Consider the following 24,797-nt stretch of genomic DNA (forward strand, 5'->3'; position numbering starts at 1 on the left):
CCTGAGTGAAGAATGAATAGGGAATTGTCTGCTTGAGAGTTTGTGAACCCAGACTCAATGAGGAATTGGTGAAGTTCAAGGTACCAAGCCCGTGGGGCCTGCTGAGTCCATATATTGCCTCTTTAGTTTGCATACATGTGTTGGATTGTCTTTATCAACAAATCCTGAGGCGGGCCATGTAGACATCTTCGGAAAGATGGCCCTGAAGAAAGGCATTATTAACATCCAATTGTCGCAATGCCAACCTCTACTGACTGCCAGGCTTAGAACAAGTCGTATTGTTGTCGGCTTGACAACCGGACTAAAGGTGTCATGATAATCCATCCAGGTATTTGATGAAAGCTTTGGCAACTAATCTAGCTTTGTACCTGTCAATAGAACCATTAGGAAGCTGTTTAATACGAAAGACCCACTTACATCCAACAAGATTCTGCAGAGAAGTAGATGGAACAAGCTCCCAAGTTCCATTCCGAACAAGAGCATCACTTATCATTCATAGCTTGTCTCCATTTGGGATCTTTTAGGGCTTGAGAAACAGTATGAGGCTCAATGTCTGATGGTTGAGAAATGATAGCAGTGAGGTTTATTTTGGTTAGGGGTTTATGGATGTTGTTTTCGATCTAGTGGTCATGGGATGGGTATTTTGATGGGTGGTTGCGCTATGATTGAAGCAGAAGAGGTCTCAGATGTGTGGTTCTAGTGGTAAATGGCGACGATGTTTCTTGGCGATTAACCGAGCTGTGTCGGGTAAAGGGAGGTCTATGGATAGGATCGACGGTCGAGATGAGGAAGGGCAGTGGTCTGTTTGGGTATTTGTGACGGATGTTGACATGAGGAATCCTTGTGGAGGAGGCTTGAGTGAGTCACTTGAAATTGGTAAAATTGGACCGGGGGAACCATTTGGAAATGATCTCTGGGGTGGGACGCGCTAGATGGATTTGGTGAGTGCTAAAGGGAATGAGTTTTCAAGAAATTTGACATGACGAGAAATGTATATTTTAAAGTGGATAGAGCGGACAGATATATGCACTTTGTGTTAAAGAGTAGCCAAGAAAAACACAAGGAGTGATGAAAGTGACATGACATATGAATTTGACAGCCAAAGGTCTCCCAAACAAAGTTCAATCTTCAAAGTATCCAAGTTATTTGACACTTATCTTGCAGAAGTCGCACTAGACACAAACTTGTTGCCATCAAAATTCATAGCAGTTGCAGAATCTCTTCCGGACCATGCTCGTGTCGTTAGTGACGGATTATACGAAGCTGTCGATATCTTCCTCAAAGTGAGGTTCTCAAAATAAGGCACTAAGTAGCTCCATAACTAAGTCATCTTTAGGCGTTTCATAATTTCATTTGCAGGCTCTTAGAATGGTTTTCTGCTTCCATTTACAGGTTCATCCAAACATAAAGGATTCCGAACGCTATAGACTATGCAAAACCATAGACTGTCAGAAACTATCTCAAGAAGCCTGCAGCCATGCGGCGCAGAACGAAAGGTTACCGGTGCAAATGGCTGTCCAGGTGTTGTATTTCGAACAAATCAGGCTTCGGAACGCAATGAGTGGAGGCCACAATCAGTTCTTCTTCGGGGCGACCAATGGTCAGTTCCCTCAACGTTCGAGTAGCGGTGTAGGGAGCGGAGCCATCTCACCGAGGGACAACTATGCATCGGTGAGACGAGAGAATCGAGAGCTGAAACTCGAAGTCACGAGAATGAGAATGCGGCTAACCGACCTGGAAAAAGATCATGTGTCAATGAAACAAGAGTGTGTTAGACAGCATCCCGCTAACAAGCTACTCAAATCACTCACCAAGAAGCTAAGAAAGCTTCATTCCTTGTTCAGGATCAACAATTTGAAGCCTGTTGGGGGTAAAGCGAATTCAGAGTCTCGATTCTCATCCCGTGGGCGACGGCGTTACTCAGAATCATGACTATTGTAAAATGTCAGAATAACTGAAAGAGTATACAGAAATTATATGTAGTGTGAGATTGGAGTGATGAATTTTGGGGTTGATTTGTTCAGTGAAATCATTGCCATGACATTTTGAAAAGGTCTCGAGGGAATGCGAGGCGCACGCAGCAAAAAGATTGTCTTAAACGGTAACTATTTGGCGGATGTGCGACTATGAGGATTTGTATATGAAGAACTTATTGAGCGATAAAAGGAAATGCCGTTCTCTTTAAAGATCTCATGTTCGAATAATTATGTTTTTAATATATACGCAATGCGTTCATTATTAATTAGCTTAAAAAAATTGTGAATACCTCCAAAAACATGTCGATGGTCATAAAGTGTATGAACAAACAACCTACCAACAAGATAAAAAATTATCTTTTATTGCGTTAGATCCATTGTCTGACATATACTAACTATATCATATATGTACTAAAACAAAAAAAAAATTAAATAACAGATTTAGCACTCATTTTAGCTTGCTCGATCTTGGATCTCTGTCCTCTTCAAGGAAGATTCAATTCATCCGTATTTCGAGAGATTAATAGTGTTGCAGATCATTTCACTGAACTTTCGATTCCTTCAGACTATTATATGCATACTTTCCCAACTCCGACGACTTGGAAGAGTTAAGAATAGCCAAATATGAATGTTTATTCACCTACTTTAATTGTTTCTTAGGGTTTAGCTAAAGGTGTTTATGAGTAGAATTTATGCAATAGATTAATTTAGTTAAAGTATACTAGAGAACGTAAAAATGATTTTCGATTTAATATTTTCTTACAAAATTTTAAAAGATCATTGACCAAAAAGATATATTTAAACAGTTCGTTTTATCTTATATATAATTATAAATTTAATTTGTATGTGGATAAAGTATACAAATGGTCTACCGACTATAGAGTATTTTGTTGAGTCTACTAATTATTAAAAGTTATAAAATGATCACCAGACTATTCATATGTTTTAAACTCATCATTTTCTGTTAAAAAATTAGCGGTCGTATGATATGGACGTTAATATGTTGACTGGAATATATTAAAATTTGTGGATCAAATCTGATGTCGTTATATTGTCGAGTCAGTGCTTGAAACATTATGTTGGTAAGTCAATGCTTATAAACAACGACAATGTTAATAGACATCATTAGAATATGATTTTATCATATCTCAGTAAATTAACATTCAGCTTAGACGATTTAACTTTTTAATCGAAAATGATAACTTTAGAACATAAATAGTCGGATAAACATTTTATAACTTTTAATAATATGAGAACTCAACAAAACATCTTATAGTAGGAGTATCATTTTATAACTTTTAATAATTGTCAAGATCAATAAAAAAAAATGTTGTGTTTCCAGATCCCGTCGCCAGCGCGTTTTGGCCGCCTGGAAGCTGAAATCGGTTGTCGCTTCATTTTTGGCCAAACGTGAACAGATGATTGATGGAAGGAATTTTGATAGAGAAGGCAAATTGATGGGTGTTTAGGGTTCCCTTATGCTAGCCCTCCAAAATTACTAAAAACAATATGACAAATGGCTCATCCAAGGTAAGATTTCATTGTACCTCTTCTATATTTTGAAATCCCTAAAGAACTTGAAGGAGGATCTCATTAAAACTTTTCTCTGTCTCATAACCTTAGAAAGCTCAAGAAGGTTATCTTCGGACATAGAGGCTCCGCCGAGTGTTATAACAACACACACAGGAAAGTTAAAACTCTTCGCGCCATACGTGTGGCCGGCCTCTGCCGAGTGTTAGCGCTACCAAAAAAGGAGGTTCATCATGTGCGGTGGCGATTACGTCATAGTACTAATTCAAAAATTGATTAGAGATTAATTTAGTTTCATTAATTATTTTTATAAATATTTTAAAACTTTAATTAATTTGATTTTAATAATTGAACCGATCATTTAAACATATTGCGAAACAGTCTGTTATGTGCCTGAACTCTGGCCTGATTTTGTATGCTGTGGCCTCTGGGCCAATCCAATACGCGTGTGTGTTATTACTATTTTATGCCCAAAGAAACGAAAATGTAAAACGTAGGCTGCTTTTGGGCTAAAACTTGGGAATGGGTAAATTAGAGGACCAGCTCTAATAAAGTTTAGTTTAATATTACTTTTTAAAAGTACAATGAAAAATATTATGAAAAGTACATTCAAAAATCATTTTAAACTTTTTAGTTTAAGATTTAAATGTTTAAATTTATTTGTTTTAAATAAATGATCATTTAGATATGATGATGTAAGTTCAAATATATATTTAAACTATTTTAAATTCTTTAATATTATAATATATATAATATACTAACTTAAATTATTATAAAAATGTAAAAAATATTAAAAAGAAATAAATTTATAATGATTGTAGAGTTCCATAAAATTATATAAAATAAAAATGATTTTTATCTAAAGACAATTGACAGATACATAAAGTTTTAAAAAAAAGTATAGATAATTTATTAATCATATAATCATATCTCGATTAAAATTACAAATTTATAAATTTCAAACTAAACCCATTATACGCCAACAAATAAAAATTATAATTATAATTTTAGCTCAAGAAACGCTTTTCAAATATAGATGTTAAATTTTCTAGTTTTAGAGTTATTTGTTTAGTATTAATTATGATTTAAAATGTGATTTTGACTCCAAAAGTATTTTTGTTGTTGTTGTTCTTCTGATTTTAAAATTTCGTCATGATTAATCGGATCGATCCTTTTCGCACGTCTAATTTTGATGGGTAAGTCTCCACGCGAGAATTTTCTGCATACTCAAAACCTCAAACTCAATATATACTTAAGCGATATTTACTTAAATCAATCCCGTTGATTCCAAATTACTTTTTAAGCGTAATGCTAAACAAAATCTATGTAAAAGTTTAATTTTTTAATTTACATTAAGTTTGAATATTATTATATAAATTTAAAATAATCAACTTATTCATTAGATATGTGTCAAATAATCAATTTATATTATTATATAAATTTAAAATAATCAACTTCGTCGTAGAGTTTTCTTTTGTTACTCATAATTCGAATAAAATATTATAACATATTCAGATTAAAATTTAAAATATATTCAAATAAACTTTACACATAATTTATATAAAGTGAGATTCGATCGTAAAATCTTAAGAAAAAATGTTGGTGATGAAAATCTATTGCATAGATGATGCAAGAACGAAAGTAATATTTTATATTAAAAGTTGACTTATAAAATTTAAAAAAATAGATTATCAATAAAAGTACTTAAAAATACTTAAATTATATATAAATTTAAAATTTTCAGAAGGATGGATGGTGCAAGAATCGGAGGTTGAAGTGGGCGAGGAGACCGTGTCACGTGCAGTCTAAAAGAACAAGGATTCGTGCATGGTAAAAGCTAAAGAGACGACGTAGAACAAACGGTGGAAGAAGATGCACCTACTCATACTGCACTACTGTTTAAAGCCAAAATGGAGATTCGGATGGTCATGGAGGGGCCAAGTAGGTCACTAGCTTCTCTTCTCTTTTGTTCTCTTTGCCTTTTTCATTCCAAGTGTTGCCAAAGTATGTGGCCTTTGCTATCTTTGCAAAGACAATTCTATTTGTCCCTCCAATTTATTAGGCATGGATAAGCCTCAAAATATTCCCCTGCTCCATTTATTTTTAGATACATCTAGTAACGGGTATATAATTTTATATAGAAATGGACTTATAAAATTTTAAGAAGATAAATATAGATTATCAATCGAAAACAGCAAAAGATAATTAGATTATATGAGAATTTAAAATTTTGAGGAGAGAGGATCTCCGCCAACGCCTCGGTCCATCCGGATATATCTATACATATAAGAGATCTATGGCTATGAGCCATCACTTTTACGATGAAGCATGGGTGTTTGCTACTTTGTTCATGACATTTTGCTTACGTCAAATCCCTTTTCCTCTTCAAATCTTGCTGTTTTTACACACACACGGATACATATTTTTATATAACATGAATTTTGCAACGAGGATTGAAGGGGACCGATGCAGGAAAGTGGCAATGAATTGGATAAACTCTTATCTATCCCACATCAGCAAAAACCAATTTCACCACGATACGCTACCAAAAAAGTACCATGAAACTCAAAAGGGAGGCAGTTTAAGAATTTTGATAGGAACAAGTGTGCTTCGTCGGTCGTTGACGATTCATTCCTTTAAATTTGAACGAAGAGTTACGATGAGTGAAAGGACGATCGACCAACAAAAATTCAGTCTTTACTCCGGAGCTACAACAAAAAAATTCCGTCATGCTCTTAATAAACTTAAAATGCCATAATCCATGAAAGCAAGATCACTACTTGCAGAGGGGAATGGCATTTTGATGGTGGGGATAAGAACCTTTTTCTCAGTTATCATCTTCATTATCGTCGTGCTCATTAAAAAAATTGCAGATAAAATCGATTATATCTCAAACTCACGAGGAAAAAGTAGTTATTCCATTCCATGTCATTGACAATCTGAATTGATTGCAGTGAGAAAAACAATCAATCTACTAATATTTTATCATTTGATACCATTAAAGTGTCATTATTCCTGTCTCCCTCGTTGCGTTTAAAATCATTTTCGTAATATGTATGCTACCTGCCAGTGCCGAAAATGCTTATTGATTATATATATTCCCAACATAATTTAGACGTACGGACAATCCAGGAAATTTGATTTATTTAGCAATATGATTGTTACTGATTTCAACTTGTTTGTATAACAGTGTCGTCACTGTCATGCAAAATCTTATTTCTTAAGGAACTTCCTTCCTTTTTATGCTACTTTTACTTTGTTTTTTTTATTATGTTTGCATTAAACAATTAATACAACATCCAACTTTCTCTCCCCACGCCTTATAAATACGAGATGGTGCAATCTCAAACTCCACCAGAGCTAAGCCTGCTCACTTATTTGCCTGTTTCATCTCTTTTCAATATTCAGTTTCTTTTGCTACTTATTAGCTGCATTAATCGACTTGTGGTAATGGACAAGGTGAGAGATTTGGCATCGAAGAAGGCAGCTGTAATATTCACAAAGAGCTCATGTTACATGTGTTATAGCATCAAGACACTATTTTACGAGCTTGGTGCTAGCCCGGCGATCCATGAGCTCGACCACGATCCTAATGGTCGAGACATGGAACGGGCTCTACGAGGGTTAGGGTGTGATCCCTCCGTCCCTGCGGTGTTCATCGGTGGAAGATTCGTAGGCTCAGCAAAAGATGTCATATCCCTTCATGTAGATGGGTCACTGAAACAAATGCTCAAAGATGCAAAGGCCATCTGGTTCTAGCAATAACCATGTAAAAATAAAATAAAAATGGAAACAACTTAATCGTCCATTTCCATTGGCAATTAAACTTAGAACTACTGTGAAGGCTTTGCTCTCTCTCTCTCTCTCTCTCTCATTCACATGTGCATGTTTATTCAATTTCCATGAATTTCCATGGATCGAGATGATCAACGGCGGATGCACATGTAAATCAGGGTGGCTAATTTTCTTCTACTATTAGTTATCTATTTTACTGATTGTGTTGATACTAAAATTTGAATTTTTTTATTTTCAATAAATTTTGTGTTATTAATATATTAGGTGTTCACCCTAAAAAAATATTTTTAGATCTGTAACTGGATCTTATACGAAAACATGCAAGAAACAAAGACTGATGTTATGGAGGATTCTTTCCTATCGGAAACAGACACAAATGCATGGCTTTAAATAAAACGTAGGATCGATATTCCCACCGAAGAGTAGAATAGAATAAAGTTTCCACGAAGCAGAAATGCGTTTAACTGTTGTTTCTGGTAATGAAGAATCATATTGATCCATCTCAAAACTTATCCCCTCTGTCATGAATTTGACTATACTTGCGAAAGCAACATCATGCTGATGAAATTCTTGAGGCTACTACAGAATTTTTAGTGCTTTTTCTTTTGAAGGTGTGAATTAATTTTTGAAGAGTTTACATTCAAAGTTGTTAGTTCCTCACTTTCTCCATTGACTACACACATGACCTACGGTCAAGATGTCAGTTAGCTGTTAGAAAGTTTAGTTAATGATTTTATATCAAATGATTATATGTTTTACCAAAAAAATATTTGCATATGTCCATTAAGTTATTCGGACTCAAGTGCAAGTGTCGGGTGTGAGTACGTATCTTGCATAGATATATTTATGGCAGACAAACAATTAAAATGGAGCTGGAGAAATAAATATACTATGGACAAGATAAACCAAGCAAACAACACTATTTCTCCCTAGAAGCTTAAGTCAGATAGAATCTTCCAAATCCTCTAAACAGAGTTAGGCAATCGACGTTGAATGAGCAATATTGAGGATGGTTGAGGATCGACCAAATAGATAAGTGAGCCCCCTCTTCAAAACCAGACAATATCATTCACTAAGGATTGGACCATCTTCGAACGGATTCCGCGAGAGAAGATGCAACAGGAGGGTTTTCCTCGATCCAGAACTCATCTGCAAAACTTTGAAAATCCTCTTTGTGAAGGATGATAACTTCAATTTGAACTAGCGTGCAAAGAAAGACTTTGGGAATGAGTAAATGAAATACATTATATATACGTATGTTGCTGGGTATATACAATACCTAACGTTGCATTCATGGTTAGAATGTTGCGAAGATATCATAGTATTGACCACTGGAGATTGAACCCTTATTTATTCTAACATGTGCTGCCATGCTTGAGAGACAACCGTCATGGTGGATGATACACAACCACAAACACAAACATATAAAATAGTTATGGGTGGTATACATACAATAGCAAAACTCTTTCTACAATTGTGCACTACTGTTAAAGCCGATTACTTATATTCTTTGAAGTAAGATAGCAAAAAGGATGGAGAATCCTGTCCCACATCTACAGGGAAGAGTTGTTTTCATTGCACACGTGTGTGCTAGGCTCACTCCCACACGTGATGGCGCTATGTATATATCATGCATGAAGTGAGCGTGAGCCTAAATGCATGCGAACTCATATGTGGGAAGAATCATACAAGTTGGTGGGCGAAAATGGATCACATTCGCGATCTCCTTCGTAATCTTTCTGCATAAGGGATTCAAAAAGGAGACGATTGTGAGAATCTGATGTAAATTGACTAGCTAGCCTCACAAATTTTTACTTTTGTTGCATCTTCATTGAAATAATGAGAAAGTATTCTGAAATAATGGAAAATTTATATGCACTACTTGAACCACTTCTGTTGTTAAAATTATTTGATATTTTCTTTTGAATGTTCCTATGTTCAATATAGTCTACTTTATGATGTCCCTATAAATACTCTACCATGGGAGCTTAAATTTCCAGCAACCTCAAGCTTTGAACATTTTTCTCTCTTTCCCCACTTCACTTTCTCATTAGTCCAACCTCCTCCCACCACCATTGGATCCACTGCTCTTGGAAATCGGTCCGACTGTCCTTAATCTCAAACTAGAAACATTTTCTTAAGTAAACATTTTGATCAATTACCAGGATTTTTCGACATGGACAAGGTGATGAGGTTGGCCTCAGAGAATGGATTAGTGCTATTCAGCAAGAGCTCATGTTGCTTGTGCTATGCGGTCAAGATTCTATTCCAAGAGATCAGGGTGACCCCGACGGTCCATGAGCTCGATCAAGACCCCGAAGGGAGGGAAATGGAGAGCGCGCTCTCGAGGTTGGGGTATAGTCCGCCGGTTCCGGCCGTCTTCATAGGTGGAAAGCTGGTGGGTTCCACCAATGAAGTCATGTCCCTCCATCTAAGTGGAGGGCTAATACCTTTGCTCAAGCCAAATCACTCTATGTTAAATTAAGCACTTTCAATTATCACGCTAAAAAGGAAAAAAAACTAAATAAAATTGGCTAAAATTAATCAAACTGCTCACTTTGAGGAGTGGTAATGTGTATTGCTGTAGTTTGTGTAGCTTTCATTGTCTCTCATGTGCTTTGTACGTATAGCTCTTGATTAGCTTGTAACATGTTTTATTCTTAAATTAATGAAGTCAACTTTACATAATCTTCTGCAATTATTTTATTCCTGTAATTGAATTGTGATGACGCCTTGTTATGAGTCATCACCACAATTATTCATCTTAGCTACTCAATTCACTGAGACGCTTGATGTGAAATCGGATAATCAAACGAGTTATTCCAATATCACTTGTCATAAAGCTATAATTTTTTTACCAAAAAAATATGTATGATACGATACGCAGCATCATCGCTTATATATTTTAAGATTTTTCCTTTTTTCTTATATGAGATTAATGTCTCATTTCTTTAAGACGTGACAATAATAATATGACAGGCATATTTAATTTAATGGTCCATACCCGCTGATTCGCAAGATGTCTCAAAATGCGTTTTTAAAAGTGATAATGGCTAAAATTCGTCATGATCAAATATAATCTTCCAATATATACGCATCCTATGGAGTATGGACAGTTGAGAAGGAGAAATCAATTCTTTTGGTTCTGGGTGGTCTGCTTTGTTCTTCCACTTTTATCTTGGGTAAAGAAAGGCATTACATTCCTTGTCTTTTTATTACCTTTGGTTCTGCAATGGTGGACAACTGGCGGTCACGTCGATGTCAATGGTATAAAACTTTACCTCAGACACGGCAGCAAAAGATTAGGTAAAACTTCTTGGTTCTCACGTCGCTAGGTAGTGCTTCATCAGCTGAAAACTGAGACAAACTTGCAAAGATCTTGGAAATTAGAGGTGCTCGTAAAGATCTACGGTGTCTATACGGTTGAGACTTTTTTATATATATAATACTGGCCAGGATTTGAATCGTGGAAGAGTGAGACTATGGACAATTCCAAAAATATTGGTTGGAAATTTTTACTCCAACCAAATTACTTGAATTATTGTGTCTACTATGCCTGTCCATTAGCCGAACGCCCTGCCCGACTTGGTAAGACCATTTGTATGGATTGGACTTTAGATTTGGAGATGTTAAAATTCAATTAAAAAAATATTTTTAATTACATATATATTATTGTTTGATTTATTAATCGTACATAAAATTATAAATAATGATAAACTATTGTTAATCTCATTTTCTATGGTTAAACTCAATCATCTATTTTTATTCATCTAACCGTTTCAAATTTTTAGAAAATTAAAAGAGTTTTATATTGTGTAATTATATTTTATTCCTTAATAAATATAAATAATTAATTTGGTGTAAGTATAAAATATAAGCAATGATAATTATTAAAATGATCATTTTTTTTGTTTTATTCACTTTTGGTTGTTAGTTTAAAGAAAATAATGTTATGGTCACTTGTGTTATTGATTTATACTATTTTGATCACTTACATTATTGATTTATAATATTTTGGTCACGGAGATGTTATGTGTCATTAGTTTGATGAGGTCATACATTAGTAAAATATGTTGTATTTTAATTTGGCTATTACACTTGAGATGAAATACTAATTTGACTTTTAAGTTTTAAATATTTATAAATTTGATCCTTGAATTTTAGATGAAATACAAATTGTAACCTTGATCAAAGTCCCCATCAAGTGTCGCTCACCATTGTAACTAACAAAAAATTATTAATATTTTTATTTTTTTAATAGTATGGAGTAATTATAATATAATATTTATAAAAAAATATTAGTCCACCAATAAATGCACATACTCTATAAACATAATTACTCAAATTAGAATCTCTTAGAAAGAATAATATTTTTTATTTATAAAACTATTCAATAGCTTCAACGTTGTCATATTTTAATAAGTATAAAAGAACCGGGGAAAGATAAGGTTTACATGATGAATGGGATAGTATTGAAGTGACTATTTACTGGCTATAAATGTCGCATTATCTTTTATACGTCGAGGAGGGTGGGGGTGGGGGTTGGGGTGGGGGATATGCTGTCTTGGGTAGATTCCTCCATTGTATATGGAGACAAGCATCTTGACTTTGTGGTTGTGGGATCGATCTTATGGTGGGCAATTCATAATTCGGAGGTCTCTTACGAAAGCATCTCTCAACCTGGTATTTAGGTCAGCCTACTATCCTACCTCCCCTTACCCTATTACATATGAGAATAAGGATCAGCTAATTTTTATCTTATAAAGATGAAGAATCAGTGGAAGTGGAAAGGATTAGAATTTATATATATTGGACAGAAATAGACAGATGGGGTTCGGTGGAGTCGCACTAAAAAATTTCAAAATTTAAGTAATTTAAATATTTTTTATATTTTAGAATTTTTAATTTTTAATATAATTTTTTAAATAGGTTGTTCTTACATAAAATTTCACGTGGTCTTAGAATTTTAAATGAAATTGGAAGACATGCACTGTTAGCATGGGTCTACTTGCAGGGACCAAGAGATTATCTTGTGCATGTCATCTGGAATTAGAAATTCACTTGGGCAGACTTGATCAATACCCACATTGATCAGTCTTTTCCCTTCGTCCCAACCCACCGACAGACCCATACGTCTCACTTCTTCAAGGACTGTTCCGAGTATCTAAAATTGTGCGTATTTATTATATAAATATTATGGCTTACTATGGAAACGATGATGTGATTAGAAAATTTAGTTTTGATTTTTTATTGTTATGGATTATAGAATATATATATATATATATATATGACATTGCTATATTCGATTCAGTTTGTTTAAAGATTTAATTTACTAATATGCACTTTGACCTTGACTTTTGGTTAAATATTGATTATTTTTTAATCTGGTTTATCTTTGGTAATTTAATTCAATTATGAATTAAATGAATATTTAAGGAATTTTTCAGAAACAATCAAATACTTGAGTTTTCGTTTTTTTATAACACCATTTATGTAACCTTATTTTGGGTTATTTCGGAAATTATAGTACAACTAAAATTTTCAGTTTTGATCTTTGATTGTTATAAAAATATTAAATTTGAATATTAATATTTTTAGATGACTTAATTAAAGCATTAAGTCTTTAAAGTGACTTCTATTGTGGAAAATATTTTAGTTTTAAAATATGAAGGGTATGTAAATGTAACTTAAGATATGTTAGTATTGATCAACCCAACGGAAGATTAATAGTTGACAAAATTGCATATACAACTTTGGTAATAAGTATGTGATAATTATTTGGTTTAATGTGTAAGTAATAAATCGACCCAAAGGAAGATTTTTGCTTGACATATTCTTATTATCAGTGTTTGATTATTGCATCAGATATCACTTAAGGTGAATATTTTGTCTATAGATGAAATATTAATGGAATATCTGATATCTCGAGATGAGGTTTAAGGTTATTCAAATTTAATATTATTTTGATTATATTTTACTTAAAAGATAAAATTGAGAGAAATTAATTGGTTGATAATATTTATATAGTTTATTTTATATTGTTAATGCAATATATGTATATATTCAATTTGGTTTGACCAAAATTTTAATTTCAATTTTTGGTTATTAGTATATATTTATTGAGACAAATTAATTTATATTTTGATTAGGTCTAATATTTTGGTAGATTAGTTGAAACAAAATGTCACCAAAGTGACTTCTTTTGTGTAAACTAATTTATTCGAAATATCAAGATGATTTTGTGTTTCTTGTAATTCATGTGTTTATTAATTGAACCAAAGGAAAGTTAATATTTGAAGTTAATATTTGGTCAGATTTCAAACGACACATGTGGTAATAATATTCAGTTTTAGTGGGAGTTTGTAATTTAAATGCTTGTTGGTTATAAACACAATTCCAGTTACTTCAGTTTAAGGATATTTTTTAAGGTTATTTTTTGCAGAAATAAAATTTGCTTTGGTTTATCACTTTGGTTTTGGTAAAAAAATGTGATCTCACTAAAGATGATCGGTTAGAAATAGACATGTACAGTTCACATTGCATGTAATTTTCATGTTACGCTTCATAATTGATCTATATCATTTGACTGTGCTTGTATATGTTACCATTTATGGGTCTAGTCATGATTGATATGGCAAAGGTCATTTTGATCCTATATGGATATAGTTGATGGACGAGATTGTTACAGAATACCTATTGCATGATAACAATTTTGAGTTCATAATGTTATACATTTATCAGGAAACATATGTTGCACAAGTGGGAGATTGTTAGATTAAAATCCATAATCGTGGGCACATATTTTTAATGTATATTGTTATCATAAAATATGACATAAATTAAGTGATCAATTATGTTATAAATTCGCAAGGTATTAGAAGTGTCATGGAAATAAAAAAAATATAGATACTCTTAAAGTTGTATTTATAATTTGATGGGGGACAAAAGTTATAAATACAGACAATAATTTATTCTTAAATCAGTTATATAAAGGGGTTATGGTCACCAAGAAATAAATCATCTCCTATTACTCTTATCCTCGTCGGAGAGTTTATACTTAAGAGAATTCTATCTTCTTGGAAGATCGCGACTAAATAAAGATTCAGGGATTTCAATCTATCGATTAATTCAAGTACGCTTCCGTAGATCTAGTTTATTTTATTATTAATAATTTGACATGATTAGATCCTGATTTATTTTCATAATTATTATGATTTAATTCTAACAGATCTACTTATATATCATTCAATGGAGAAAAAAACCAAGAATCATTACATATTCTTCAATGTTTCTTTATACTTCTCATTATTCTTCTTCTACCATTTATATTTCTTTTTAATTTACAATTTTTATATTTTATATCATGTGTTATATTTGTTTTAAATTTCTTCAATAGATTTTATTTTTACGATTAATTTTCTGTTAGTTAAAGTGTCCAGAGGAACTCCACTACTATATTCTTTTAACATGATCTATGACATGTTAATATGTTATGTCAAAATCAAATCTACTGTCAAACAGTCATATCCATTTCATTTAACCGTCTATTAATAATCATCATAACCTTGAACCTAATACCAACACGAATAATCAGTATTTAAGTTATCATGTTTGGTTGAAGAGGAAGGCTGGAACTCATTTTTATTTCCCTTAGTCTTATATTATTCATCATCTTCAACAAATCATTCTTCATAAAACCATCAATTACAACTTTCACCTAAATCATAAAGATTAAATCACTTATAACCATTCTTCAATTTTTTTTATAGATGTATTAGAGTAAGTTCCATAATAATTAAGTGCAGGTAAAGTGTATGTGCATCACTTAGATTTTCTCAACTGAAGTTGGTAAAGAAACAATCAATGACAAAGCTACTCGTTATTTTCTCTAGAGATCACGGGTTTGAACACCGATAGGAGTATGAGCGTTCATTATCAATTGGTTGAGAGTCTTTGAACAGATAATGTCTTATATTTATCCCAAATGTATCAAAAAACAATATAGGGACAAATACTTATTTAGACTTTTAAATTGTGGTTTATTTTGATTTTGTATCTTCTATTTTCTATTGTTAATTATATTTTTCCCAATTTTCTATTGTTGATTATACTTTGCCCCCTTTGAACTAAAATTTTGACTCCGTCTCTGAAACGATTAAAGTTGTTAGATCATTTATTAATCAACTTAGTAATCTCTTTTATATATAATGGTTGGTCTCCTTAGAGATATTATAGTCTTTTGAATGAAATAAAAGAGAGTAACATCTCTCATTCACCTACTTTCGTTCATCTATTTCTCTTCACCTGAGCTTGTGCTAAGATCTTGACAAGATGATGAGTGAATTATTAATAATTTAATGTTCGAATCATCAAATTATCTTGGCCACCAAACTCGCAAGCTTATATATAATTTGAGTTTGTTCCCATGTGAACATGCCTAGGTGGGTTAAAATTATGTTAGTTAATTAGAAAATACGTCTTGTCTAACACGAAAAAACTAATTTCGATAATGTTAAGGATTAGCTTAATAATTTTATAATCATAACGTAAATTTACAAGTAGTTGAAGAAAATTTGTTAGTAATTATCAGCAACGTCCTCCTCCTCCGTCTATATTTGCTGCTAACCGCCTTGATTGTACGGAAGACCATTCATAAAACGCCACGTGTACTTTAATTGATATGGTCAGGTCGAATATTTTTCACCCTAAACTCAAATCTGACCTGACCCGAACATCACCTTTTAAAAAACTCGACCGACCCGAACAAATTTTTTTTTTATAAAAAACTCGACTCAATCGAGTCGAGTCAGGTCGGGTCGAAACCCGTCAGATTCGAGTATCATGTACATCCCTAAACGCACCACATCTACATTTTATAACCCAATCATGGTTATTAACGACAAGTAATTGATTTATTATAAATTGTTAATTATAATGATCAATTCTTATTTTGAAATATCAATAAGGAAAATAGAAACCTATTTAAATTTTAGTCACCATTTATATTGTTTATTCAATTAAAAAAAAGGAATTTTGTTTTTAACTACCAAACAATTAAACGAGAATTCGAAAAGGTTTATTTCCCTTTATATATGTATCTCGAGCAACGACACGGCACTTGGAAGAAGTTTTTTTTTTCCTTCCTTTTTCAATTCTCTCTTACTGATATTCCCATCAATGGCTTCGTGATCGGGTAGTCCTCTATTTCCTCTGTCGACTTTTACTTTTCTTTTTTCTTCGATTTTCTTTATCATTTTCGATGATTTCCCCAACTTTTCCATGTTTTATATGGCTAATGAGAAAAAAAGTACGAAAAATAATACGTGAAATAAACGATGATTCTTGTGATATTCATAAAAAATAAGGAAAAGATGAACCGGAAATAGAAATTCCTACCTGAATTAATCTAGATTAGATTTTATTTAATTACACTTCTTTTCAGATTCTTTTGCGTGAGCCTTAATTAGATATTTACTAGAATATTAAGATATTGTTGTTATTATTCGTCTGGTTCTTGAGGTTGACTTCTGCATTTTTGTTAAAGGAACATTGGTTGAGAGTTAGCTATATTGACGAGCAACCTTACCAGTTATCAGACCATATGGCGTTCTCACCTTGTTGGCGAGGTTCTGGAAGTTGATTTATATGCATTAATATTAGACAAATTTCTCTGAGGATATGAGGTTAGTTTAATTTAATACTATCTGAATTGAGGTATGCGTTTTTCTCTCTAAGTGTGAAACAATCTTCAAAGAATGAAATCTGAAGTTCTTCATTTTCTGTAGTCTAGCTGAACATATATATGATTGAAAATGTATAATTCTAAATGTCCCTGTTCAAATTTTTAAGTGACTGTGTAATTGTTATTGTTTCACCTATTTAAAATACTCCATAATTATCTCAGTCCATTAGTTACAACAGAACTATCATTTTTTATGACATTCCACTTCGACCTGCAAGCTAGGGAACGGAGAGCAAAACCTTCTACTGTGGCCCAGGGCGAGGGACTTATTGAGCTTAGATTCCGCTTGTGTGATGGGAAAGATATAGCGCGCGGTAGTTACGAGCCCTCTATGACTGTTTCAACTCTTAAGAAGAAGATTGTTGCTGAGTGGCCCCAAGGTTATTCTATCTCTTTACTTGTTTCCACTTTCCTCCTCTGAACTTACTCCTACCTGAACTCTGTAACAGGATTAAAGATCTTTGGTGCTCATCAGTTTGATTTGTTTGTTAATGTTGTTTCTATCTTTTTTATTTGAGGATCATGTGTTGATTTCAGCATTGCCCGCGCATGGTACATATAAAAACATTTTCGAATGATATATATTTATCTAGCCAATGTTTATATATGTAAATGTATGAAATATATGTATGTGGCAAGTTAATTTGTGAAAGTTCGTAATGGAATTTAACTTCAAATATCTTGGATGATCCTTCTCTCCTCGACTCTTGTGTATTTTCAGGCCATACGGTCACGCCAGAATCATTAAACGAATTGAAACTCATACATGCTGGTAAAGTTCTGAGAAACAACAAAACCCTCGCTTATTGCATAAAAACAATTGGTGACTTCCCCGAAGATGTTATCACCATGCACGTGCTACTGCAGCCTGCTAAATCAAAACGCAAGACAGGTTCGTCAAGTTCTCTTCCTTGAAAGCACAACATTTCTTTATTTTCATCACACGCAAGATTTTATAGATCCTTGTTGAATTCATATAAACTTTCGACAAGACCCCACACCGATTTAATATGTAATCTTTAGAGGAAACACTCACTATCACTGGAGTTTCTTAACCAAAGAGGTAAATGAGTTTATATTTGTCGTTCTTATTCTCTCCTGGTTTATAGTCCTTGTTTTTTGGTGCACTGCAGCAAATAGCAAAGAGGAGTTGCAGAAGCTGAATCCATGCGGATGTATTATTCTTTAATCCATAAACATCCTCTATAGTTTTCAACTTGCTAGTTGAAAATGATCTAGCTTTTCACAATTATACCTCTAGTTTGTCTCCGTCTGATTTGCTTTTGGAAATGGCGTTCATCAGAATATTGGTTGCCTTTAACCATAGGACTCAGGTACACTGTTCCTCTGTAACCATCCTACTACCGATAACATTAGGCTATCTGAAAACAAATTTTGTGTAAGCTACGTTTACCCTGTAGAGGCTAATGAAATCTATTTGGCAAAGAGATGATGTTAATTTGGGCAAATTACCAATGCTTTGCATATGAATGATAAACTAATATGTCAACATTGTATGATTTATCATATGTAGTTCACTTGTAAACATCTAGATTCTGCTAGGACTATGCATGTGATTGATAGTCTTCAAGATCAACTACAACATCTACTTACTGTGGGAACCATGTCAGCACTTTCAAAGGTATTGCTTCACTATTTCTTCGTATGATCTATGACGACATCTTTAATGATCTGTATTATTAACTGAAATAAGAAGAAAAAAAGATGAAGAAAAAGACATCAAACTGCCTAGTCAATGGCTTGTATAGTCTAACAGTCCAAAGTGCACCAGATTTCTTCCTTTGAATTTTGGAAAAAGTGTGTATAGGTTTTCTACCCAATGAGTTGCCTGAAGAGTAGGTATCAAAACTGTACACCATGTATGTAGGTGTTAGTTTGTCTCGTTTTTTCTGTTTTGTTGTTCTTGCCTGCGTAAATGGGGTGATCTGATCACCAATCTTGAAGTGTAAATAGGGATGGATTGAGGGAGATGACGGGATAATAGCCCCTGAAAATTTCAAATTTTTATATAATTTAGGTATTTTCTTTGTATTTTTCATTGATAATTTCATTTCATCTTCCTAAACATATAAATTTATCACTAACATAGTAAAGAATGCGCAGAAAATAAAAGGAAAGCACAAATAGTACTTGTGCAATAAAATTTGATATTTCTAGAATGAAATTCATCAATTACACTAAAGAGGCTGGCTTCAAATTTAGCACAATTCAAAGCTTAATAAATTGCTCATGTACTAGGCTGATCCAACTTTTTTTCCTACTAAAGCTAAAGCTACAAATAGATATTAAACATTAATACCACCAACGGCGCCCTTTCTACCTCCTTGATTCCCATCATCTACCTTGATTTCTTGTGAAGGTTGAGAACGGCCAGTGCTCCCAGCCAAAAGAAAATCAATGATCCGACCAAAGAAAAAATTATAGCAGCAGTCATTTGGTGACAGAATCCACCCAGCATATTGCATACACCCGTCCACTGCACATGCGAGTTACCATATTGGCCTAAGATCCCAACAGCAATTGCTGCCCCATTAGCAGACAAGAGCAAAACCCCATTATGGTCATGTCCAGAACCACCAGAACTATACCCGTCTTGTCATTGGATGCCCGAACTGCCATCCATGCTACCAGAGATGCTGCTGCGTATGAAAATCCTATTGCGTTTGATATCAGGAAGTACATAACAAAATGATGTACGGCCAGGTCAGGCATATCTATGTTTCAAATAAGATCATAAAGTCAGTGGCGGATTAAGATGGGCTGAAATCCATTTTTTTAATAAGTTATTCATTTTATTTATTGTATTTACCGTAAAATTTCATTTGTGTCCATCCAGTGGTGGATGTAAGGATTATTCAAGGTGGGTACAAGCTCATCCTGAAATCTAAATTTATTTATACTATTTGTTTATTTTACTGATGGTGCATATCTTGAAATTTTATTTGTGTCTACCGGCACGAAAAAATTCTATTATTAATATATATGTGCTCATCTTAAAAAAATATTTCTAAATTTATCATTGTACCCATCTTATATAAAAATTTTGTGTTGTTAATATATATATCAATCCTAAAATATATTTATAAATCTGCAACTATTGATAAGATCTAAGATTAAAACATAAGATCTAAACTAAGTATCGTGATAGATAATCTATCTTGGAAAAGTCTACCTTCCTTTTAACTTGACTAACTAGAAATAGAGAAATTTATTTCCTATCGGGAAAAAAATACTGTAATGGATGGTATCTACGTAAGCAGGACATTACATACATAATCTTGATGGATGGAACAGAAACTAAGAAAACTCACACAAAGGCAGACATGTAGTGCCACTTAGCAGTGACGGGGACGTGCAAAGCGGGTAAGGTTTATGTGATAGTTATAGGAATAGTCTTGGGTGGTGTTTGCTTTTACTGTGTAAGGTCTGTAAAACTCTTATGTCTGCGCCGCGCAGACCTCACGCAGACATTGAGCTTCGCAGACCGTTTTTTTTAGAAGACATAAGCTATTCTAACGTCTGCGCGTGGTCTGTGCGGCGCTGACGTGATCTTATGCCTGCAGACGTTTTCTAACCTCTTCAAAGAGGTTTTATATTTAATTTTATATTATATTTGATTTTAATTTTAATTTTAATATTAATTTTTTAAATAAATTAAATATTGATTTTTAATATTATATTATATATATTAATTTTAATATTAATTTTTAAATAAATTAAATATTAATTTTTTAATATTATATTATAGATATTTAATTTTATATCATATAAATTCTTTATATATTATTAAAATTTTATATTTATTTTAATTATTTTGATTTAAGTTTAAATATCATATTTTTTTGGATTTGTTATTTTTAAATTATATTTAAACTTTTTATACAAAATGTAAGTATTTAAACCACATTGCTTAATAAAAAATGATTTCATTGTTTGATAATTAAGATTTTAAAATATAAAAAATTATAAATTATGTTTTTAAAATTTTAAAATATAATCACAATTAAATAAAAAATAATCATAAAATAATTTGATAAATTAAAAAATATTTTCTAAAAATATCATATAATTATAAAAATAAATTATGAATATATATATTTAAAAAATTAAAAGTATTACATAATTGCATATTTAAAAAAATCATATAATTTAATGATCATTTATAAATTTTATTCTATAAAACTTATAAAACTAATAATACATGTGATTATGTGAGACTTATAATAGAATTAATAAGGTGGTGTTTGTTTTTCTAAAAAAATTATTATTGTAGTTGTATGAATTATTTAAATTTCAGCATTGTAAAACTAAAATTATTTAAATCTCAGTATTGCAAAACTCTTTTAAGTTTAAAAAATCAGTTTATTTATATTTCAGTTTATTTTAGCAGTCTGCAGACGTTAAAAAACAAACAGTCTTCTTCATGCAGACTGCAGACTTTTGGTACATCTCTTCTGCTGCAGATGCCTGCAGATGTGATCCGCAGACTGCAGACCTTTTACCTCTACAAAAACAAACACCACCTTGGTCTCCTTGTCCACACCCGTTAAAATTGTTGCTGCCAACTTCAGGGTTAACCCCAGAACCCTTAATAATCCATCGCAATATGTTGAGTTAATCGATTGACCGAATCGGCCAAGAGGGGGTGAATTGGCAATAAAAATTTTTGTGGAAGCTTTTGTAGAAAATTGAAAGAAATTGCACAGCGATTTAGAGTGGTTCGACTTTATCAACCAAAGTATATGTCCACTACCTTAGCTATCCATACTAAGGATTTTCCAACAAATTCACTAATTTGTTCTTTCTTTTGAGGCCAAAGAGATAACCTTACAACTCCCTCAATAATATACCCCAATTCTTGAGAACACTCTTTTCTCAAAGAGAAATACAAATTTGCAAACTTACAAGAAAAACCTCACAAGGCAAATATGTTTGCACAATTCTAAAACAAAGAAAGAAGAACACTCAAGAATAAATACAATTGAGCACAATAAGTGTTCTTGAAAGCAAAATGAATATTGAATGAAAAATAGGCTTGAAATGCTCAAACTTGAGGTTTGATGTTTTCTCTTTGATTCTCTCTTGATTCTAATTGCTTGATGTTTCTTGTTGTTGATCAATGGCTTCTAAGCTTGCTTAAATACACCTTGAATCACTTCTTAACGTTGGGGATAATTAGAGAAAATAATATAGCCATTTTAGTGTGAAAACAATTAATAAAATAGTTTGGAGCGTGGGGGGAATCGGTTCCCTAAGTGTAAAATTCAAATATTTCGACCGTTATACAAGGGGGAATCGGTTCCCTCCGAGCATACTGGAATTCTCGGAGTCAAACCATTCAGGGGGCAATCGGCACCCCCTTGGGGGGAATCGGTTCCCTCTGAGCAATCTGGAATTTTTGGCTTTGAAATGGTTCGAAATACTTTGTAAAATCATTTTGAAATTGTTTTAAGTTTAAAACTTAATTTTACACTTTGAGTAAGGATTAAAAATGATCTTTGAAAGATTTGGAGTAATTTTTGATATTCGAATAATTCTATCGAATATACTTAGAAAATCATTTGGAAAATCTTAAAATTCATTTAACTTAATTTGTTATATCGAAATATCAAAATATTTTCAACACAATATCTAATTATCCTTGAACTCTCTACCATTGCTCCCAACTCCATCCATGTTTATCTCTCTCGAAAGAAAACTTGAGCTAATGGAGAATGGTTATTGAGGTATATAAAGACTTGTTGAAAAGGGTTTAAAAAAGAATGAATTGTGGAGATGAAAAAGGTGGGGGATAGTTAATGGAATGGAGGTTAGAATAAAGGAGGAAGTTGAGAATGCATTTAAGGCAACTGGCTGGTGGCATTAAAGGAGGTGAGTGAAATAGTGTATTTAGAGTCATGGAAGATGTGTACCTAAAACCAGCAGGAAGGGCAATACTGGTGCCCAAAGTCGAATATTTTTACTAAAACTGTGCCAGGATATCGATCCAGCAGCCACCACAACCCTAAATATACTAGAGAAAATAACATCAGTGACCAAAAATGCCTTATAATATGTAAATCGCAACAAATTCGCAACGCGAACTCTAATTTCGCAACCCAGTTTCCAATTTCGCAATGCGAATATGTAAATCGCAACATGAATTTGTAAATCACAACATAGAAGTCAAATTCGAAACGCGATAGTCAAATTCGCAACGCAAAGTTAAATTCGCAACTGAATTTCAAATTCGCAACTGAATTTCAAATTCGCAACTGAATTTCAAATTCGCAACAGGTTTTAGTTTCGCAACACAAATGTTTTGGGTATATAACAACGCAACAGCAACAACTCATAACCTAAATCCCTAAATCGCAACTCATTTCATCTCCATCTATCACTCTCTCCGGCGACATCCGTTCCTATATCCAACGATATCCTTCCCTATATCCAACGATATCCTTCCCCATCTCTAATTTTTTTTACATAATTTTATTTCTATATAATTTTTCAATGATTTCTCTCCCAAATTATCAACTATCAACTTAATAAAGGTATTAATTTATAATTTGTAGAATGAAATCATCGAATGTTGATCATGTTTGGATAGATTTGTGTTTTGGAGGGTCATGGAAGAATGTTTATGGTGTTTTACAATATGTGCCTTTACCCATGAATCTTCAACTAAAACTGTCATTAAAAAAGTTAACTTATGAAACTTTAATGTTACGTGTTGCAAATAAATTGAATTTAGAGCCTCTAAGTGGATTTATGTTATCTTATCAGAGAAAAGGTAAAGTTTATTTGTTAACTGACAATGAAGATGCTGAACGATTCATTGCTTACATTAGTGTTTCGCAAGAAGATGATGTTACATTGTATGTTGTTGAACCTAGAAGTAGTGAAGTTGGGTCAGTAGCGGGTAGTAATCAACTAAGTTCTTCAACCCAAAATTTAATGGTTCCACCACAATTTCATCACCAAGCAAATTTTGTTTAACCACATTTCCAATACCAAACACAAAATCAAACACAACTCAAAACCCACAACCTTTTCCTAATCCTAATCCCAATCAACTTTCAGCACCAAATTCTGGTTTTCGTATTAACCAGTTAGACGATTATGAGCCAACAGAAAAAATTGTGAGTACTAGTCAGTATTTGAAATTTGATCTTGGTCAATACCCGAACTTTGATCTTGGTCAATACTCGGATTTTGATGATGTGATGGAAGAAGAAACAGACCCTGCATGTAATGATTTTGATATTGGTCAATACCCGAATTTTGATGATGAAACAGCCGCTGCCGAGGAAGATGTTGTTGACGATAATGAGGAGGAAGTTACGACTGTGAATGAACATGTTGAACATCCATTCTGTAATTCATATAACCCTGAAGAAGAAAAAGAAGAAGAAGAAGTTCCCGAAGAGAGGAAAAGGAAGAAAATGCCACGGGAGTATAACTGGAATATGCCAGAATTACTTCAGATACCGGAAGAAGAGTTGGCAAAGATAACAGTTGATTGTTACACAAAGTTATTCGTATCAAGAAAGATGATTGTTTTGATACAAAGGAAGACTTGAAGATAGCTTTGTATACGAAATGTGTAGAAGATGGCTATCAACTAAAAGTTAACAAATCAAGCAAAGATCATTTCGAAACAAGGTATATGATTGACAAAAACTGTACGTGGTGTATGATTGCAAAGAGGATAAAATATTGCGAAATGTTTCAAGTTAGGACTTTTATTGATA

The 24,797-nt window shown here is 32.8% G+C and overlaps 4 protein-coding genes and 1 long non-coding RNA gene across 5 annotated transcripts; 4 read left to right on the forward strand and 1 right to left on the reverse strand.

Moving 5' to 3' along the window:
- Positions 1 to 1,079: 1,079 nt before the first annotated feature.
- LOC120141291 (BTB/POZ domain-containing protein At1g03010-like) lies at positions 1,080 to 2,040 on the forward strand. Its single transcript, XM_039156211.1, has 2 exons — positions 1,080 to 1,283; positions 1,393 to 2,040. Exons 1-2 carry the CDS (start codon positions 1,080 to 1,082, stop codon positions 1,930 to 1,932), a joined length of 744 nt encoding a protein of 247 aa, XP_039012142.1. The 3' UTR covers positions 1,933 to 2,040.
- A 4,784-nt stretch (positions 2,041 to 6,824) lies between these two features.
- Positions 6,825 to 7,342, forward strand: LOC120141154 (glutaredoxin-C11-like). The gene has a single exon (XM_039156085.1). The coding sequence runs from the start codon at positions 6,840 to 6,842 to the stop codon at positions 7,263 to 7,265; it is 426 nt and encodes a 141-aa protein (XP_039012016.1). The 5' UTR covers positions 6,825 to 6,839; the 3' UTR covers positions 7,266 to 7,342.
- Positions 7,343 to 9,280: 1,938 nt separating this feature from the next.
- LOC120141155 (glutaredoxin-C13-like) lies at positions 9,281 to 9,984 on the forward strand. Its single transcript, XM_039156086.1, has one exon. It carries the CDS (start codon positions 9,478 to 9,480, stop codon positions 9,784 to 9,786), a length of 309 nt encoding a protein of 102 aa, XP_039012017.1. The 5' UTR covers positions 9,281 to 9,477; the 3' UTR covers positions 9,787 to 9,984.
- Positions 9,985 to 16,804: 6,820 nt separating this feature from the next.
- LOC120141166 (membrane-anchored ubiquitin-fold protein 3-like) lies at positions 16,805 to 18,554 on the forward strand. Its single transcript, XM_039156101.1, has 4 exons — positions 16,805 to 16,984; positions 17,266 to 17,423; positions 17,765 to 17,935; positions 18,177 to 18,554. The coding sequence occupies exons 1-4, from the start codon at positions 16,980 to 16,982 to the stop codon at positions 18,230 to 18,232; spliced, it is 390 nt and encodes a 129-aa protein (XP_039012032.1). The 5' UTR covers positions 16,805 to 16,979; the 3' UTR covers positions 18,233 to 18,554.
- A 1,058-nt stretch (positions 18,555 to 19,612) lies between these two features.
- Positions 19,613 to 21,667, reverse strand: LOC120141167. Its single transcript, XR_005517757.1, has 3 exons — positions 21,588 to 21,667; positions 20,376 to 20,458; positions 19,613 to 19,703 (listed from the first exon to the last, which is right to left on the reverse strand). It is a non-coding gene; the product is annotated as an uncharacterized LOC120141167 (long non-coding RNA).
- Positions 21,668 to 24,797: the final 3,130 nt, after the last annotated feature.

This window comes from Hibiscus syriacus, unplaced genomic scaffold (assembly GCF_006381635.1).
Source record: "Hibiscus syriacus cultivar Baekdansim isolate YM2019G1 unplaced genomic scaffold, ASM638163v2 tig00110794_pilon, whole genome shotgun sequence".
Taxonomy (NCBI): domain Eukaryota; kingdom Viridiplantae; phylum Streptophyta; class Magnoliopsida; order Malvales; family Malvaceae; genus Hibiscus; species Hibiscus syriacus.